The sequence below is a fragment of the Ceratotherium simum genome, chromosome 24, assembly GCF_057802395.1.
Source record: "Ceratotherium simum simum isolate JZ-2026a chromosome 24, ASM5780239v1, whole genome shotgun sequence".
NCBI classification, from domain to species: Eukaryota; Metazoa; Chordata; class Mammalia; order Perissodactyla; family Rhinocerotidae; genus Ceratotherium; species Ceratotherium simum.
This window is the reverse complement of record NC_141923.1, coordinates 38,543,713-38,563,759: the sequence shown is the minus strand read 5'-3', so window position 1 is coordinate 38,563,759 and position 20,047 is coordinate 38,543,713. Positions and strand designations below refer to the sequence as shown.

Genomic DNA, 20,047 nt, shown 5'->3' with positions numbered 1-20,047 from the left:
ATGTGCTCCGAGGAAGACAAAGGAGACAGGTTTATAAAGGCAAAAGACACAGACCTACAAAGGTTTACATTGAATAGCTAATGATTGGTTCTGGCATGGGGTGAGCTGACTTGCCAACATGTAGTTGGTCCTTGGGTTGTATCTAGGTAGATTGTCCGTTCTTGGAATGAGGAAATGCTTCAGGATGTGAGCTCTGGTGTCAGATAAAACTCAAAAGTTCAGTTAATAGTTGGTGGTAGATGTAGTGTATATGCATAAGTCCCACTTCCTTAATGGCCTCCCAGCTCCATTTCAGAAGCCTTGACATATGTTATTACATTTTGTTATCACTGTCCACAAAATAGACAGCATCAGGAGTCAGGAGAGAGGTCTAGGCTAGAGGTATACGTTTGAGAGTCACTGGCATTTTAAAATGCTGTTCAAAGCCATGAGATGGATAAGATTGCCAGTGGAGACAGTTTAGATAGACAAGAGAAGAGGTCCACGTTGTGTACTATGGGGCACTTCATGTTAAGAGATCAGAGATATGAGGAGGAACCAGCCAAAGATACTGAGAAGGAGTCGCCAGTGTAGTAGGAGGAAAATCAAGAGAGCCCTGGGGTCAGGGGAGAAAGTCTTTCAATGAGGAAGTGATTAATTGTGTCAAATGCTGCTGACTAGTGAAGGAAGGCGAAGATTGAGAATGCAACATGGATTTAGCACTGTGGAGGTTACTGGAGATTTTGAGGAGCAGTTTTGGAGGAGTGGTAGGGAGAGAAAACCTTAAGGGAGTGGATTCAAGAGAGAAATTGAAGAGAGGCAGTAGAGACAATGAGTATCTGATAAAAGCAGTTTAGACCTAGGTGAAAGGAGTTAATCTCGCCAGGATTAGTTTGCAGGTTAAAACCCTTAGTTCAAATGACTCCTTTTTGGTATGGGAGAGCTTTTTGTACAAAGATTAGAAATGCAAGATTTCCCTTGCTCCTTCCTTCCTCTTTGGCCTCCTCCACCCTTCCTTAGGGGCTTGCAGTGTTCGACCAACATCTCTTTTCTTCTCTCCATACCATGCTGTCTTCCCCACTCACACACACACACACACACACACACTGTCTCTCTTTTCTCTCATACGCCTGTACACACGCTTTACAAATGTGTTCATCACAGAGAAATGTTACTGCTTGTGGTTTTGTATATTTGTTGTATTTAAAACACCAAATTAGTATTCTATAAATGCAAAGAGCCTCCTGAACTCTGTAATAGGAATGTGTAATTTTGGCATAAACCTCATGAGAACAAATTAAGGTTAGTGTGCTCCCATATTTGTGTCGAATCAAATTGGCTAATAATTGCCTATCAAACTTTTCTCTTTCATAATCAAGGAAAAAATCATTAATCAGACTGGATAAGGATCTAGATGAATATGAAGAAGAGAAGAAACACTTGCAAGAAATGGCAAATTCTCTTCCACAATTCAAAGATGGCAGAGAAAAAGCTCTGAATCAACAGTGCCAAGATACAGCACTCTTGTGGGAGAACACGAAAGCTTCGGTCACTGAATGGTAAGGAAAAAAATCCCTCCGAAGTCTGAAAAATTGTCTGTGGCACAATTAACTTTTTGAAATTTTTATGTTGAAAACACATTTCCATGGACCTAAAGGAGGGGCCAACTTAAGAGTTTCACGCTGGAAGCTTACTGGGCCAATGTCTGGGGCAAGACCTGGAATCCTAGATTATAGCCAGAATGAATTTAAGAGGTTATCTAGGAGCGATAACAAATACACAGTATATTTATAATTATCACCCCCACCTCTATTAGTTTTCTATTGCTGCAGTAACAAATGACCACAAATTTAGTGTCTTAAAAACGACAAACCTTTCTTACAGTCTGGAGGTTGGAAATCCTGAAACCAAGCTACATTCCTTTCTGGAGGCTCTAGGAGAGAATCGGTTTCCTTGCCTTTTCCAACTTCTCGAGGCCTCCTACTACTTTCCTTGGCTTCTGTCCCCTTCTTCTGTCTTTAAAGCCAGCAGCGTAGCATCTTCTAATCTCAAGCTCTCCCTTGCTCTCTCACTCTCACCTCTGCTTGTCTTGTCACATTTCTTTCCCTGACTCTGACCTTCCTGTCTCCCTCCTATAAGGACTCTTCTAATTATATATCGCCCACTTGCATAATGGCCCATTTTAAGATCCTTAACTTAATCACATCTGCAAAGTCCCTTTTGCCATGTAAGGTAACACATTCACAGGATCCAGGGATTAGGATGTGGATATCTTTAGGGGTGGGGGCATTATTCTACCACACCACCCTACTTGAATGGCAGGTGTTGACTGTCAATTACCACTGTCTTTGCTATAGAGCCTGGGCAAAGCTCAAAAGTTTTAACTGTGTGACATCCATTACCTATCAGTCCCAGTTGGTGATTCTGCTGAATATTCTCCATCCATGCTTTTTCCTTCTTACTCTCTGCCTGGGGTGGCAGTGGTCAGGAGGGCTGATCCCTACAGACTACCACCCAGGCCAAGGGTTCCAGTTGCATTGGGAACTGGGAGGTACTAATAGATGAGAAGACAAGAAGAGAGAGAGGTCAGTGTGGTCTTAATTCTCTCCCCTTACAGCAAGTGGTTCTGGCAGCTCCTACTGGCGCCCTCCTCTTTGGCTCAGGGCACTGTCTGCCTTTCCCCTTGAGGCCAAGTGGTGTACCTGTTGTTGCTTTGGTTAGTCCCTGGGCACCTCAGCTCCCTGGCGGTTTCCCTTAACTCTGTTCTCAGTGGTCCTTTCACCACGGAACTGCATCTGAGTACACCTGCTGTTTCCTACTGGAACCTGAGTGTACAGGTCAAGATGAAGCTTGTCTGTGGCATTTGATCCAGTCTACCCTTCAGGTTTACAGAGGAAAGAACTGAAGTCCACAGAGGGCTAAGGTAACTTATCCAAGGTCACATGATTAGTGCCCAGCCATAACTCGAAACCCGGTGTCCTAACTGGCACATTATCTGTACTAGTTTACTTTTTTTAAAAGGGCTAAATTTAGAATGAATTAAATAGACATAAACAACCTGTGACCTCCTGCATTAATCCTGAAACCATCTCCAAGAATAATGCGAAGAAGGCACTGTTTTCCAAGATGTCTTTTGGTTGATGATGAAATTGAGATGCCGATTCCTTAAGGTTATGAATCCTATGTTTCTTTCTAGAGTGTACATGTGGGGACTTTTTAATACCGATCTGGCGAAAATACTAATCCAGTGATTGTTTATACCATCTGTTTGTCAGATAAATAAATGTGCCATCATTTTTAGGATAAATTGGTAAAACAATATTATAAAACATGTCAAGAGGAAAAATCCTTCTATAACTTATTAGTTATATTAGTTATATTTATTGTAGGATGCTTACAAAGAGAGGGAATGGTTTTGTTTTTTTCAGACATTTAGCCATTTTACTTTTTTTCTCTTCATAGCCTTGACCAATGTGAAAGAGTTTTGGAGCTCTTAAAACAATACCAGAATTTTAAAAGTGTCTTGACAACTTTGATTCAAAAAGAAGAGAATATCATCTCCCTTCAGGCTTCATACATGGGAAAGGAGAACTTGAAGAAAAGGATAGCAGAGGTGAGTCAGAATTCCAAAGGAAACTACAAGTGTCTTTGTTTACAAGCCTGACAATAAAAAGGATATTATAAATGGAGTCATTTTTGAACCTTGGCTTAAAAGAAGTTACTAGGGACTCTATTTTACCAGATACCTAAGAATTTATACTTTATCATCAGGGCTGAAAAAAATCAGCCCCCAAGTTTATGCTGGTTGCTTCAGTTTTGGTTTGGATCCTGGCAGTGTGGTTCTGTTGGAGTCTGGGGTCTCCCGGCTGCTACCTCTGAGGGTTGTAACAGTCTTTACACTGACCTTCTACCTAAAAGGGACCTGAGACTTCATTGTAGGCTTGAGAGAATGAGGACAGTAGGAAAATCCCCTCTGTTGTTAACAAAGGAAAAATCACTTTTTAATTTATTTGCTTTCTATAAAAGTATGTGAGTTTATCTCCAAGTTGTTCCATCTGTGTTCATAGGCTCACCAATCACCACTTTATATTCTAATAAGAGTAACATTTTTGGACACTAGGTGTCATTATTTTCTACAATTTTATGTGGTTGTCAACCAGAGTGGCAGAAGAATGGAATAATTAGAAAAGAATACAGTATACTACACTATATTACCATACACCAGAAAGTTGCTTTTCCTGTTGGTTTTATGAATACCAAGCTAAAGTGCTGTCAAAGTGTCAAAAGTGTGTATGAAATACAGTCTACTTGATACACCCGGTTGTTGGAAAGCAATTTTGTTAAACTTCCCAGTTGCTGGGAAGTTTTTATTTTATTAAACTTCTAGTAACTTCTTTTAACAACATCAGAGGAAGCTTACGTAGACCAGATTCTTACAAACAATTTAGTCGTTATCTAGAACTCTCATCCCTGAAACTGAAGTGCCCCTCAGGGTGCAGACACATGGCCAGTGCCACAGAGGAGTAATAGCCCCTGTCTGGGACCCGGGATCTCAGACTCAGTTTCTTGGAATTGACCAATCGGAAAGAGCCCTGTTTTTTTGTGTTTTTTTGCAAGGAAGATCAGCGCTGAGCTAACATCCATGCTAATCCTCCTCTTTTTGCTGAGGAAGACCGGCTCTGAGCTAACATCTATTGCCAATCCTCCTCCTTTTTTCCCCAAAGCCCCAGTAGATAGTTGTATGTCATAGTTGCACATCTTTCTAGTTGCTGTACGTGGGACGTGGCCTCAGTGTGGCCGGAGAAGCGGTGCTTCGGTGCGCGCCTGGGATCCGAACCCGGGCCGCCAGTAGCGGAGCGTGTGCACTTAACCGCTAAGCCACGGGGCCGGCCCAGAAAGAGCCCTGTTTGGACGCCAGTTGTACAATATGTGACTATATAACTGGCTTCCTATGAGACTTAATCGAGGGAGACCACCAAGACCATGAGCAGATAGTCAGTTGGAGTTGCTCAGATGCGACCTGTCTGGTTCCATCCAGCAGAGGCAGCTTCTGGGTTTGGCAGTTTCAGGGTCTAGGAGGCTCCTGTCCTCATCCTAGTGGATTTAAGGAGCTGTGGTTCCCTTGGTTCTCAGAAAATCCAACATGATCAGCCTTACAAGATCCCTTAAACCTTGTGTCCCAGTTCACATTGCTACTCTTCTAATATGCTCCTGATACCACTTTCCCACCTTGTAATCTTGTTTCAGGATCGAGGTCTCTGCCTGATTTCACAGACCCTGAGTCCCTGCCTTGTATACTGACCAGATATCTAGTCCCTTTTGACTTGTAGCTGTTCTTGGTTTGTGCTAATCCTCCTCAGTCCTGGAGTCCTGCCTTTGTCCTGTTCGGTGGAATCCTGTTCCCAGTGGAAAGCTATCCTTTTCCTGATGAGGTGAGGTAGCCTCTGTAAAGTGCCCAGCAGAGTGCCTGTGACATCACATCTCAATGAGTGTTAGTCATGATGCCCCACTCTGTGTGTGCCTGTCTGTAGCTCTAAAGCTCCCTCTTCTCAGGGGCTTGAACATTCTTCCCACCACCCCACAACTGTATAACCAACCATAACTGTAAACTGTAGTTTCTGAATGAGTTATTTATCTGACGAATAAAACTTCCCTCCACCACCTACAGGCAGGTGGCCCCTCTCCCGAGTGAGTCTCCCTAGTGGGAATCTAGGTCCAGGTCCTGACCCTTCTGCCATCATTAGCTCCTCTATGGCTGTTGTCTTGGTCTTGTCAGGCTGCTATAACAAAAATACGGTAGACTGGGTGGCTTATAAACAACAGAAATTGATTTCTCACAGTTTTGGAGAAAGTTCTCACAGTTTTTAACATTCTGCCCTTGACCCTGCAAAATTCATGTCGTTCTCACATACAAATTACATTCATTCCATCCCAACAGCCCCAAAAGTCTTAACTCCCTCTAGCATCAACTCTAAAGTCGAAGTCCAAATATCATCTAAATCAGATATGGATAAGACTCAAGGTACGATTCATCCTGAGGCAAAATTCCTCTCTAGCTGTGAACCTATGAAACCAAACAAGTTATTTGCTTTCAAAATACACTGGTGGGACAGATACAGGATAGACATATCCATTCCAACAGGAAGAAATTGGAAAGAAGAAAGGGGTAACGGGTCCCAAGTAAGTCCAAAACCTAACAGGGCAAACAACATTAAACCTTAAGCCTTGAGAATAATCCTCTTTGGCTCCATGCTCTGTCTTCCAGGCCCACTGGGAAGGCAGCATCACCCCCATGGCATGGTGGGACACCCTGCAGTGGCTCTCTGCCAGGGCCCTGCAGCTCTTGTGGGTAGGAATCCCATACTCATGACTCTTCTGGTTTGAGGGTACACACCTGTGGCTCCGCCAGGTGGCCCCATCCTTTGAAACCTTGGTAGAGGCAGCCATGTCCCCTGGGCCAGTGCACTCTAGGCCTGTGGTGAGGGTGGCAGCCTTGAGGATCTCTGAATTGCCTTTGGGGTCATTCTTCCATTGTCATGAAGAATAATTCCTGGCTTCTGTTGAGACGGTCAATCCATACTAATCTCCTTATCAAAGGGTCTTTGGCCATACCGTTGGTGTTCTCATTTTTTCAATATGGATAGACTGAGAATTTTCCAAATTTTTTAGTTCTGCTTCCCTTTTGCTTAACAATTCCATCTTTAAGACATTTCTGTCTTCTCCCATTTTACTATAAGCAGTTAGGAGGAACCAAAGAGCCCCTTCAAAACTTTGCTTAGAAATAGCTTCAGCTAAATATCCAGTTTCATTGCTTGCAAGTTCTGCCTTCCACAAAACACTAGAGCACAAACACAGTTCAGCCAAATTCTTTGCCACTCTTTCTGAGTCCTAACCAGAATCGCCCTTACCAGTCAGTTCATGGCAATGTAGGCTTTTTCTAGTGGGCCCCTCAAAACTCTTCCAGCCTCTACCCATTACCCAATTCTAAAGCCTCTTGTACATTTTTAGGTATTTGTTACAGCAGCACCCCACTTCTTGGTACCAATTTCTGTCCTAGTCTATTCAGGCTGTTATAAAAAAGAGAGCATAGGTTGGTGGCTTATAAACAACAGAAATTGACTTCTCATAGTTCTGGAAGAAAGTCCAAAATCAAGGTGCCTGCAGATTTGACACCTGGTGAGGTCTTGCATCCTGGTTCTTTGATGGCTGTTTTCTCGCTGTGTCCTTACATGGCAAGGGCTCATGGAAGGGGCAAGAGAACTCTGTGAGGTCTCTTTTTATAAGGGTGCTAATCTTATTCATGAGAGCTCTACCGTCACGACCTAATCACTTCCTGAAGGACCCCTCCTCCTAAAACCATCACATTGGGGATTAGAACAAGAACTTCTGGGGCCGGCCCCATGGCTTGGCGGTTGGGTGCGCGTGCTCCGCTGCTGGCTGCCCGGGTTCAGATCCTGGGCGCGCATTGACGCACCGCTTCTCTGGCCATGCTGAGGCCGCGTCCCACAGACAGCAACTAGAAGGATGTGCACCTATGACATACAACTATCTACTGGGGCTTTGGGGGGAAAAAATAAAAATAAATAAAATCTTAAAAAAAAAAAAAAGAACTTCTTATAGTTTCTTATTAGCTAACATAAAAACTGTTGGCTTCTTGTTTCAACAGCAGTTTTAACCACAGAAAAATCAAATAATAAAGAATTTAAAAAAATTATTCCTGTACATAATAAGACAATATATATATAGTATTTAGTAATAATATTGTTGACTTAAACATACCCTCATAAATGGAATTTATTATTATAATAAAGTTTAATTTTTTACTATTTTAAATAATGCTGTAGAGTAGAAAAGTATTTTCAATAAATATGATAGGGTAAGGTTTGCAATAATATATAGAGAACGCGTAGAAATTACTGAGAAAACTACTGAGATCCAAATGGATATTCGTACATAGGAAATAAATTGACAATTGTTAAAAACAAAAAAAAGGAGAGAGACATAGTTCAACCTCACAAATAATCAAAGGAAACCAAAACTACTTGAAAATACCTTTCTTTGCCTTTTCATAGTCAATGAAATAAGCACTCTTTATGTTGCTGGTGAAAGAGTATTTTAATACTACCTTTTTGGAAAACACTTTGATGCTATTATTCAAGATCCTTCAAAATTTTTCTACCATTTGACCAAATATTTCACTTCTAGGAATCTATCCTGGAGATATAATCTTAAATATGGAAAATTCTTAATACCAAAGATATTCATTGCAGCACTTTACAAATTTACTAATTTCCTTCTTAACTGCCCAAACCACACCCCGTCTACTCCAGTAAATGATTTGCCCCAGAAGCCAAAAAACCCTGAAGTCAGAAAAATTGGTTTTATTTCCAAATAAGATTATGATGTGGGCTTGAGGTTTTAAGTAATACTACTATTACTATAATAAAAATGATAGTAACGATGATGCTAATGATAACTTCTACCATTGATGGCTTAGTCACTGTGTGCCAAGGGCTTTGCATATTATTATATCATTTCGTTCTCACAATAACCCTTAATGTAAGTATTATTATCCCTGTTATACTGGTGAGAAAACCGAGGCTTAGAGAATTTTGGAAGTAACTGTAGGGGTTTTAATGTTATTAAGATGGTATTATGAATAAAGAGCAAAGAATTCCCAACCCTGCCCTGCCAGTTCTCCTGATTTGCTGTGGGGTTGTCAAGGGAGATATATAGTAAAAAAATAAGACCAAATGGTACTGCTTTATTATTATCTGCATAAGTACCCAGAACCCCAACAAGTTCTCTGGTAAAAAATGGGTTCGAGTGTGCAGTGTCCACAAGGCCTTTATCTTGTCCAGATCCAAATCCGAATCTTGGAATCTTATCACCCTTTGTAGCTCCGATATTGATGCAATGACCTGGGTTCATGAGAAGATAGGTGTGCATAGTTCTGGTCTCTGGAGCTGTAGCTCATCTCATCTGTTGAACAATAAGGAAGCAACACGAAGCAGAAAAAAGAGCCATATCCATGTGTTGAATTTTTCAGGCACGCTGATCCTGCTCACTAGTAAATATGGTCCAATTTATGTCTTGGAATTTGAACAGTCAGATTAGCAACTTCCTTGGTAAAAAAGAAAAAAAAGTAGAGATAGAGGTTAAGTAACATTTCCAAGATTATATGGCTAATAAATGGTGGAATCATTATTTAAACCCAGGCCTATCTGACTACAAAGTCATGTTTCAATCAAATTTGTGAAGTGCTGCAATCAATATTGCCTTCCCTGAAAACATGTTTGGAATATGTCAACGGCAGAGATAAAACTTGGTTAACTTTGCTTTGTCTGTACCCCTATCCCAACTGTAAAGGTTTGCTCACAAAGGTATTTTAACAATTAATAAAATAACTATCATTACCTTTAAGCAATGTATAATAGTCCAGGCTTTCCTTATTATTTTGAGAATCCTTGTATCTAGTACGATGTCTAACATATGGGCACTTTATATACTTGCTGAAATAATGTATTATTTTGTATGGAAGGTATACAATTTTTAGTACACTGGTGTTTCTTTTCTCAGATGCCTTTCTAACTCTGAAAAAAGCAAACTTTAGTACTTCTAGTTAAGATAACTTTCAGTTGATTTTGTGATGACTTAGGGACTGTCTTCAGAAACAATCCGTTTCTGTAGTGTCTATTGTCGTGGTGCTTTGCACCAGTGGCTGAAATGTGATACCAATGAGAACTTTTGTCCTTTAAAACCGTAGAAACCTGGATGTTTTTCTAGGATATGGTGCCAAATTTCCACTCTCTTTAATGAAAGAGAGAAATGCACAAGTAAGACTAGAAGCCCAGTAGGTCAGGGGACTGACTATCAAGTTTGGGAAGTGTCAGAGGGAGCCTGGTTTTCTTGATTCTGGTTTTACCCCTTCCATTCACTGTGGAACAAAACCCACGGTTCCTGTCAATGTTGAAAGCACCCTCTCCGGCTCTTTTCTCTTCATTCAGTGGGAGCTTGTGTCAACGTAACAACAAAGTTCTTTGAATGTAATAAAAATCAGAATACATATATGTATATTTTTCATTTAATTGAACGAACATTTATTATGCTCCAATGCGAAGAGTCCTTAACTAGGAGAAAAAATGCCTGAGTTTGCATCTCTGCTCTCTCACTGTATCAGTCAGCATCCAGTCAGGACACAGAAACCTTCCTAGTTATGTCTTTTCCATTTTTAAAAATTTTATGTAATTTTAATTTTTTTAAGTAAACTTTTTATTTTGAGATAATTGTAGATTCACATGCAGTTGTAGAAATAATACAGAGAGATCCTGTGTATCCTTTACTAAGTTTCCCAATGGTAAAATCTTAACAAAACTATAGTACAATATCTCAATCAGGATACTGACATTGATACAATCAAGATAAAGAACATTTCCATCACCACAGGGATCCCTCATGTTGTCATTTTATAGCTGTATCCACTTCCCACTTGCCCCCACCCCCTCACAACCACTAATATGTTCTCCATTTCTATAATTTGTCATTTCAAAAATCTTATATAAAGGAAGTCATACAGTATGTAACCTTTGGGGATTGGCTGTTGTCACTCAGCATAATTCTATGGAGATTCATTCAGGTTCTTACATGTATTGATAGTTTGTTCCTTTTCCTTGCTGAGTAGTATTCCATGGTATGGATGTACCACAGTTTATTTAACTATTCACCTACTGAAGGACATCTGGGTTGTTTCTAGTTTTTGGCTATTATGAGTAAAGTTGCTATAAACATTTCTGTAGGGGGTTTTGTGTGAACATCAATTTTTGTTTCTCAGGGATAAATGCCCTGGAGTACAGTTGCTGGGATGTATGTTAATTATATATTTAGTTTTTAAAGAAACTGCCAAACTGCTTCCCAGAGTGGCTGTACCATTTTACATTCTCATCAACGATTTATGAGTGATCCAGTCTCTCCACATCCTTGCCAGCATTAGATATTGTCTCTATTTTTCATTTTAGTCCTTCTGATAGGTATGTAGTGGTATCACATTGTGGTTTTAATTTGCATTTCCCTAATTGCTAATGATATTGCTCATCTTTTCTTGTGCTTGTTTGCCATCTGTATGTCATCACTGGTGAAATATCTCTTCATCTCTTTTGCCCATCTTCCAATTAGATTGGTTGGTTTTTTTATTGTTGAGTTTTGAGAGTTCTTTATATATTCTAGATACTAGTCATTTGTCACATATGTAGTTTGCAAATATTTTCTCCCAAGCTGTAGCATGTGTTTCCATTCTCTTAACAGGGTCTTTGGCAGAGCAAAAGTTTTTAATTTTGATAAAGTCCAGTTTATCAATTTTTCTTTCATGGATCATGCTTTTGGTATTGAAGTCTAAGAATTCTTAGCCCAGCTAGAGATCCTGAAGATTTTCTCTTATTTATTTTTCTAAAAGTGTTGTAGTGGTATGGTTGACATTTAAGTCCATCATCCCTCCATTTAGAGTTAGTTTTTGTATCATGTGTGAGACTTAGGTCAAGGTTCGTGTGTTTGTATGTAGATGTCCAGTTGCTCCACCACCATATATTGAAAAGGCTCTCTTTCCTCCATAAAATTGCTTTTGAACCTTTGTCAAAAATCAGTCGGGCGTATTTGTGTGGTTCCATTTCTGGGTTCCCTGTTCTTTTTCATTGATCTATGTATCTATCCCTCTGCCAATACCACGTGGTCTTTATTACTGTACCTGTATGGTAGGCTTTAAAATCAAGTAGACTGATTCTTCCTACTTTATTCTTCTTTTTCAAGTGTTTTAGCTATAGTTCCTTTACCATTCCATATAAATTTTAAATAATCTTGTCTATATCTACAAAATAATATTGCTGGGATTTGATAATAGTTGCATTAAACCTGTATATCAATTTCAGGAGAACTGACATCTTTACTATGTTGAGGCTTTCAATCTATGAACTTAGTATGTCTCTGCATTTATTTAGAGCTTTGATTTCTTTGATCAGCATTTTGTAGTTTTCAGCATACAAGTCCTATTCACGTTTGGTTAGATTTATACCTAAGTGTTTGATTTTTTGAGTAATTGTAAATGATATTATATTTTTAATTTCGGTGTCCATGTATTCATTGCTAGTAGAGAGAAGTGTAATTGCTTTTTATATGTTTATCTTGTATCCTGTGACCTTTCTGAACCCACTTATCGGTTCTAGGAGTATTTTTGTAGATTCTTTGAGATCTCCTACATGCATAATCATGTCATCTGCAAATAAGGACAATTTCTTGACACCTGACATAGAGGGCTTCTTGTTACTGCTGGTTGGGGGTGAGAGTTCCAGCTCCCTACTGGCCTCCACTGACATCACAGCGGGGAGTACTTTGTTACTGCTCAGCAGGAGTGAAAGTCCCAGCTCTCTACTTGGCCTTCTTTGACACTGGCCTGGTCGGGTGAGGGTGGGGCTCCTGTTACACCCTGGTGACGTGGAAGTCTAGGCTCTACACTTGACCTTTTCTGGCACGGGTGGGGGTTTGGCCACAGTTTTTTCTATAATATTTGGCTGCAGTGAGTGATTATTTTTCTGTCTTGCTAGGTTGACCAATCCTTGTTCTTTGGCTGAAGAGAGTGGGCTTTTCTTGGGGCCTTTTTTTGCCTGTGTCCATTGATATTACCAGGTGCTGGCCCTCCAGCACACAGTCTGGAATATCTGAGGGAAAAGAAAATGCAGAGAACTCATCACCATGTTGTCTTCAGGAGCTGATGCCCCCAGCCATTCTCCCTTCTTGAACTCTCCAGTTTTCAGTCTTACATTTATTTTGTAGATGATGCCCAGGGTTTTTAGTTGTACTTAATGGGAAGGATAGGGAAAGTTTGTTTGCTCCATATTCCCAGAAATGGAATTCCCTCTAGGGTGTGTAATTTTTAATTTTTGTTTATGAGGAATCACTATTTTCACATTTTATATAATTTTTAAAAATGCTCATGTAAGATTAGTAAATTGAGTGAAACATTAAGATTACGTTAGTCAACATTCAAATTTTATGTTGTAGTCTAAGATTATTGGCCTTTTGATAAAGTAATGTTTCACCTTCTATGTTAGAAATGATGTTGGAATTAGAATCATGGGAGATTAAACTATAAGTCATATTAAAGATGTTTTAGAGTTCTCTCTGTTTTATTCAGATGAGCACTTAGGTTCTTCAGCATTACAAAGGTGATTCCTTTTAGAGGAATCTAGGAACTATCATTTTTTATACCATTGAATGGAGGTGCCTTTCTTTCTTTCTTTTTTTTTTTTTTTTTTGCTGAGTAAGAGTTGCCCTGAGCTAACATCTGTTGTCGGTCTTCCTCTTTTTGTATGTGAACTGCCACCACAGCATGGCCACTGACAGAACAAGTGGTGTAGGTCCATGCCTGGGAACCGAACCTGAGCCACCAAAGCAGAGCGCGCCCAACTTAACCACCAGACCACTGGGGCTGTCCCTAGAGGTGCCTTTTTTTGGTAGAATGTTATTTGATATGGACAAGAAACATGGTTTTAGACCATTATAAATATTTTATCATGCAGAGTGGGAAGAAATTTGGATGTAGGATTATTGTTAAACCAGATAGTTTGGTTCTACAAACTTTTCATTGAGAAAGTGGGACAATAAAAGCTGATAATAGAATTGTGATTCTTACCAGTTTGTCTATGTCTTTATATCAAAACATGTTTCATATCTTTTTTACAGATTGAAATTGTCAAAGAAGAATTTAGTGAACATTTAGAAGTTGTAGACAAGATTAACCAGATCTGCAAAAATCTACAATTTCAGCTAAATAAAATGAGAACCTTTGAAGAGCCTCCTTTTGAGAAAGAGGCTAATATTATTGTGGATAGATGGCTTGATGTAAGTGATAATTTAATTGATTAGAAATTCCATTTTATAGTATTTAAATTCATCTTTTCTATTGTATCTTTAGTATTTTTATCTATTTACAAAATTCAAAAGTGCTCATTGTAAAAATGTTCACATGATATAAAGTTGATAACTTAGGAATTATCTTACTCCAGAGTTAGGCACTGCTAACAAATGGGTCTGTAATCGTTCAGATATAAAAGTGCATACTCAACTTACTTAAAATAAACTAATTAATATACTATTCATCCATGCAGGATATTGATGTTCAACTACATATATATATATTTTTTTTTAATTTTATTTATTTATTTTTTCCCCCAAAGCCCCAGTAGATAGTTGTATGTCATAGCTGCACATCATTCTAGTTGCTGTATGTGGGACACGGCCTCAGTATGGCCGGAGAAGCGGTGCGTCAGTGCGCGCCTGGGAGCCGAACCTGGGCTGCCATCAGCGGAGCGCGTGCACCTAACCGCTAAACCACGGGGCCAGCCCTCAACTACATATATTTTTAATACATTTTTGGTTGAGTAGTAATGATATTTTTGTGAAGTACAAGTTAAAAATTTGTCTGTGTTGTATTTTAATCTGGGTTTTAAAAAAGCACCTTTTAGGGCCGGCCCCGTGGCTTAGTGGTTAAGTGCGTGCGCTCTGCTGCTGGCGGCCCGGGTTCGGATCCCGGCTGCGCACCGACACACCGCTTCTCTGGTCATGCTGAGGCCGCGTCCCACATACAGCGACTAGAAGAATGTGCAGCTATGACATACAACTATCTACTGGGCTTTGGGGGGAAAAAATAAATAAATAAAATCTTTAAAATCTTTAAAAAAGCACCTTTTATTTATTGTGGTTTAAGAATTAGGAAGACTATTGCTGTCAGTTGTATATAAGCTATAGCACATCAGCTAATTTTTTTTGTAGAAGAAAAAACTACATGATATTTAGCAAATTTTTTGTTGACGAATAAAGCAAAATAGCTAGTAAAGGTAAACTAAATTTTATTTAAAAATAGTGTTTCACTGAAACAATGGTTTTCATACTTTTCACCATTAACTGTGTTATTTCTATTTTTTAATCATGGTAGATAAATGAGAAGACAGAAGACTACTATGAAAATCTTGGTCGAGCTCTTGCTTTATGGGACAAACTTTTCAACTTAAAAAATGTCATTGATGAGTGGTCTGAAAAGGTCCTTCAAGAAATGGAATTACATCAACTGACTGAAGAGGAAAGAGAAAAGCTGAAGGTAATTTAACAGAGATAAAATATGTGCTCCTTTTGTACACAGTTGACATTTTCATATTGAGTTTGCTTTCTTGAAGTGCGGTAGAGAAATCACAAAGTCTTTTATTTCTTTCATTATCCCTTGAGTGGGACGTGAACTCTATCTTTTCCTTTATAATATCCAGGAAGATGTTAGCGGATGTTATTGATCTGGGGTTCACAGACACCCAAGGGGTTCATGGATAAAATGATCTTACATGGGAAAAATCGCATCTTTATTTTCATGAATGTCTAAAATGTAATATTTATTTCAATTTTGAACATAGTCGACAAACATAGTAGGATGAACATTATCTGTGACTTTGTTACCAAGAAAATCACAGATACTTTTGAATCGTTATCTGGTTGTTACAACTATTACCCTTATCACTACTTTGAAATTATGATATGTAGTAGGTCCACTGCCAGATCTTGTTATTTAAGGTATTAATAGAGAAACATATGTATTACTATAGTATAAATTATTTTTAATATTTTGGTAACTATAACCCAATGTAATTGTTTTCCTTTATAATCCTACATAATTTATGTTTTATTTTAAAAATATTATTATGCAAAATGTCCATAGGATTCACCAGACTGCCGGAGGGGTTTATGGTATAAAAAAGGTTAAGGAGTCTTAGCAGAAGCCCCATCAAAATGCATAATTGTTCCCAGGTGGTGAGTCTAGACCCCAGGGGTTGGCAGACTTTTTCTTAAAGGGCCAAATTAGTGAATATTTTAGGTTTCTAGATCATTTAGTCACTGTCACAACTGCTCAACCCTGCTGTTGTAGCATGAAGGCAGTCAGTTATAGACACTACATAAATGCTTGAAAGTAGCTGGGTTCCAATAAAACTTTATTTATAAAAACAGACTGCCAGCCCTCAGACTGTTAACCCTTGGTCTAGATCATGATTATAGACAACTTTCATAATTTGAATTAAGCAGTTCCTCAAAAAGATAAGGAAAAACACAAGGCTGAGTAACAACATAATTATAGAGCTTCAAGAAAGTCTATTTTTGTGTGTGTGTGAGGAAGATCAGCCGTGAGCTAACATCCAATGCCAATCCTCTTTTTATTAAATTTTATTTATTGATTTATTTTCCCGCCCAAAGCCCCAGTAGATAGTTGTATGTCGTAGCTGCACATTCTTCTAGTTGCTGTATGTGGGACGTGGCCTCAGCATGGCTGGAGAAGCGGTAGCGTCGGTGCGCGCCCGGGAGCCGAACCCGGGCTGCCAGCAGCAGAGCACTCGCACTTAACCGCTAAGCCACGGGGCTGGCCCCAAGAAAGACTAGTTTTTGAAACAGTTATCTCAGGTTTTGCCATTTGGAACGAATTAGAATTGTCTCTTTTAACTCTAGGAAAACTTTTTAATTGCTTGTTTGTTTACAATTATTAGCTTGGAGCATATAAAATCTCTATGTTGGTAGGTCAGAAAACAGTCAAATATTGGCAATTATATGTGGTTCAATGTAATATAAAGTATATATAAGTGTGCATGATGGCTTTACAATATGCCAGATCTAATGCTTCAAATCTCATTTTTTCTTCTAATTTTTTCATTTTATTCACTTTTAAATTCACATATTCATTTTTATACTTTTGGAAAAGATTTGCAAAATGTGCAGAGATTTATGAGTTTCCTGGGTATCTGATGATAGTCATGAAGTAAAGCTATGATTTTCTAAGTATAAATGAATTATGGCTGAGTCACTTAAATTTGTCTTGAAGTACAAGTTGTTTAAAAATTAGAAGTTAAAGATTATAAACTGCCAGTCTGTGGGCCAAATTATGCCAACTGTGTGTGTGTGTGTGTGTTGGCACAGTTGATATGTACATATCTATGAAATGTAATGCCTTTAGGCAGGGGCTGCGTTCTGGTGTGGCATCAGCCTAGCCACTCTCTATTGTCTTGTAGCTAGAATGCATCACTCATTTGTAACATTTGCCTGACCCAAGAAGGTACTTGGGTTTGTAACTCCCAGGACTCTGTGGAAAAACAAGTCATTAGGGAAATTCAGGGCTCTCTTAATTGCTCTCTTAACAGTAGCAATCATGGGTATCAGAAAATAAAGTATAAAATGAAAAGATTTTCCATTAAAATTATGTGTTTTAGGAAGAGTTACAAGTCAATGAACAAAAATCTTCAGAATTTTCTAAAAGAGTGGCTAAAATACAGTTTTTGCTTCAAAGTAGTGAAATACCTCTTGAATTGCAGGTAAGAAAACTTTTATTTAAAAGTTGTAATTCAAGTACTTTAAAGTAATATTCAGAAACTGGAATTCTAAGTCTTAAACCTAAAGTAAAGTTAGAATCATTATTTAATTCACCTATATTAGATTCCCATATTAAGTCCAATGAAATTTTTAATATTTGGCATAGTTTATTATATTTATTCCACTTTTAGAATGAATACTACTACTTTTTGCATTCTTTTATTCTCATTTCACTTATTTCACAGGCCTCTTGTGTGGAGGGGAAGATGTTGCCATACTTCTATGTGAAGTAACAAGGGTTTCCTCATGAGCATCTTGGGCATAGGAAGGAGAATATGGCTTAGTGATGCTAGGTTTATTAATTGCTAGATGGAGAAACAAGGAGACTGATTTTCAAATGTGATTGTCTTGTGTGTGAAGAGATTTGTTACAATTTTATTTACATCAAAGTGCAAAGTGGCTGAACGTGAGCCCTGGAGTCAAACTCTCTGGGTGAGGTCATGATTCTGCTACCTTCTAGCTTTGTGATCTTGGGCAAGTTACTTAACCTTCTGAAGCCTGTATTTTGTACGTAAAGTGCTTACCATGAAGCTGTGTACATAATAAGCACTTAGTAAATGCTGGCTATTTAATTTTTTCTATATGTTTTAGTATATTTTCAAATAAGCCCCATGATTCGTGCGCTAGGTAAAACTTGTTTTAGAGGGAAGGATTCACATTAGTCTCTTGGAAAAAAGTCAGAATGTCAATTTCAGTTTTTCGTGTTACTCTTTTTCTGTAAAGGCAACATTCAAATTGATCAGTGATGTAGAATTAGAAGTAGAGAAGAGTTTATTTCACATTGAAATGAAGCAAAGTCTCAACTCATTCTCTAGCAATGTGCAGTTGTCCTAAAATCTAATTAAATAAAGTTTGTTGCAGTCCTTCATATGTTTCGTGATTTCAGGTCATGGAGTCCTCTATTTTGAACAATATAGAACAGGTGAAAATGCGTTTAACAGGAGAATCCAACTGCTGTGCACTCAGTGGCAGCACAGCTGAGCTAAGGGAGGATCTGGACCAAGCCAAGACCCAGATTGGAATGACAGAGTCCCTCTTAAAAGCCCTGTCTCCTTCTGACAGCTTGGAGATCTTTACTAAACTAGAGGTACTTCCCATTTGCTTCTTTTCTGTGGTTCAGATTTATTTTCACACTTATTTCTGATGGTCTTGGCCTCTTGAGGTTAATAAAAATCGTTATAAAAAAACGAAAGCCTGGGAAAAAACTCAGAAAAACAATTTTTATATATATAGCAATTTCACCTTTGAATTGCTTTGTGGATAGTAAATATTTGTTATTCAATTGCATTGCTTTATACATTTACTGGCTAAGAGAAAGTGAATCCACCCAATAGAAAATCATCTAGATTTTTACATAAACAATGGAGAGCTATTATGCTTTGTGCAAACAGAGTCCATTTTAAGACTAATGGTTGTTTGTTTGTTTATTTATATATTTAGGAGATACAACAGCAGATTCTACAGCAAAAGCACAGTATGATATTACTTGAGAATCAAATAGGTTGTCTGACTCCTGAACTCTCTGAATTAAAAAAGCAATATGAAAGTGTCAGTGATTTATTTAATACTAAAAAAAGTGTTTTGCAAGATCACTTTTCCAAGTTACTGAATGGTGAGTGCAATGTATCTTTTACTGTGTTTCTGGAACTTTTGAAGTATGAATAAGTACTGTGAACACAAGACTAATTAATCTAAGCTTCACTTATAGATGGTTGCACAGATTTTATTTAAGGAAATAATATTCATATAAATCTTTGAGGTGGGAGCAACACTCAGTGATCTATGCCTTTCATCAATAACATCTATTTCATTCAAATCCCAAATCTTTATTTCATGAAGGAGAGTCACCAGGTTCCTAGTGTTTGACCTGCTGACTGTGGTCAGTGAGTCTGGGGACATGCCTGTGAGCAGGCTGCCCCTGCAAGTGTCTTTGGGTGTCCTATGTGCTTGGAAAGGAGGTTTGGTGTAGGAAATACACCACGATTACCTCCTTGGCTCTATTAGCCCTCAAATTTGGTTTTCAGCTTATTACTACTTTACACAATGACTTGTACCCGTGGCTTGGGAAACAAGTTTCAAAAATCTCTCACTTTAAGAAGGTGTGTGGGGCTGGCCCTGGGGCATAGTGGTTTTCAGTGCACTTCACTTTGGCGGCCTGAGTTTGCGGCTTCGGATCCCAGGTGCAGACCTACACCACTCATCAGCCATGCTGTAGCGGAGACCCACATACAAAATAGAGGAAGATTGGCACAGATGGTAGCTCAGGGCTAACCTTCCTCAAGCAAAAAAAAAAAGAAGATCTGTGAAGTCTTCCTTGAATGAATGCAAGCTTTTGTTTTCTTTTTCCTGCAGATCAGTGCAAGAACTTTAATGACTGGTTCAGCAACATTAAAATGAACCTTAAGGAGTGTTTTGAATCATCAGAAACAAAAAAGAGCCTGGAACAAAAGCTACAAAAACTTTCTGTAAGACATATATAAATTTCAATCAAAATTTATCAAAACTAGAATACTGGAGGCATAGAACTATATTTAAGTAGATAGGATAATAATTACTTTGATTTATTAATTTCCCTACATAGAGATAATATTTCCAAATACCCTGACTTTTTTCCAAATATTTTGAA

General features: G+C 38.5%; 1 protein-coding gene across 10 annotated transcripts in view; it reads left to right on the top strand.

Annotated features, from left to right (window-relative positions):
* SYNE2 (spectrin repeat containing nuclear envelope protein 2) overlaps positions 1 to 20,047 on the top strand; it is a 267,254-nt gene that overhangs the window by 80,760 nt on the left and 166,447 nt on the right. For all 10 annotated transcript variants that reach the window (XM_087448388.1, XM_087448395.1, XM_087448393.1 and 7 more), the window contains exons 30-37: positions 1,359 to 1,538; positions 3,442 to 3,592; positions 13,708 to 13,866; positions 14,960 to 15,121; positions 17,262 to 17,363; positions 18,308 to 18,508; positions 18,862 to 19,033; positions 19,774 to 19,886. In XM_087448388.1, the coding sequence (XP_087304514.1) occupies positions 1,359 to 1,538; positions 3,442 to 3,592; positions 13,708 to 13,866; positions 14,960 to 15,121; positions 17,262 to 17,363; positions 18,308 to 18,508; positions 18,862 to 19,033; positions 19,774 to 19,886 (1,240 nt within the window). The remainder of the gene's footprint in view (positions 1 to 1,358; positions 1,539 to 3,441; positions 3,593 to 13,707; positions 13,867 to 14,959; positions 15,122 to 17,261; positions 17,364 to 18,307; positions 18,509 to 18,861; positions 19,034 to 19,773; positions 19,887 to 20,047) is intronic.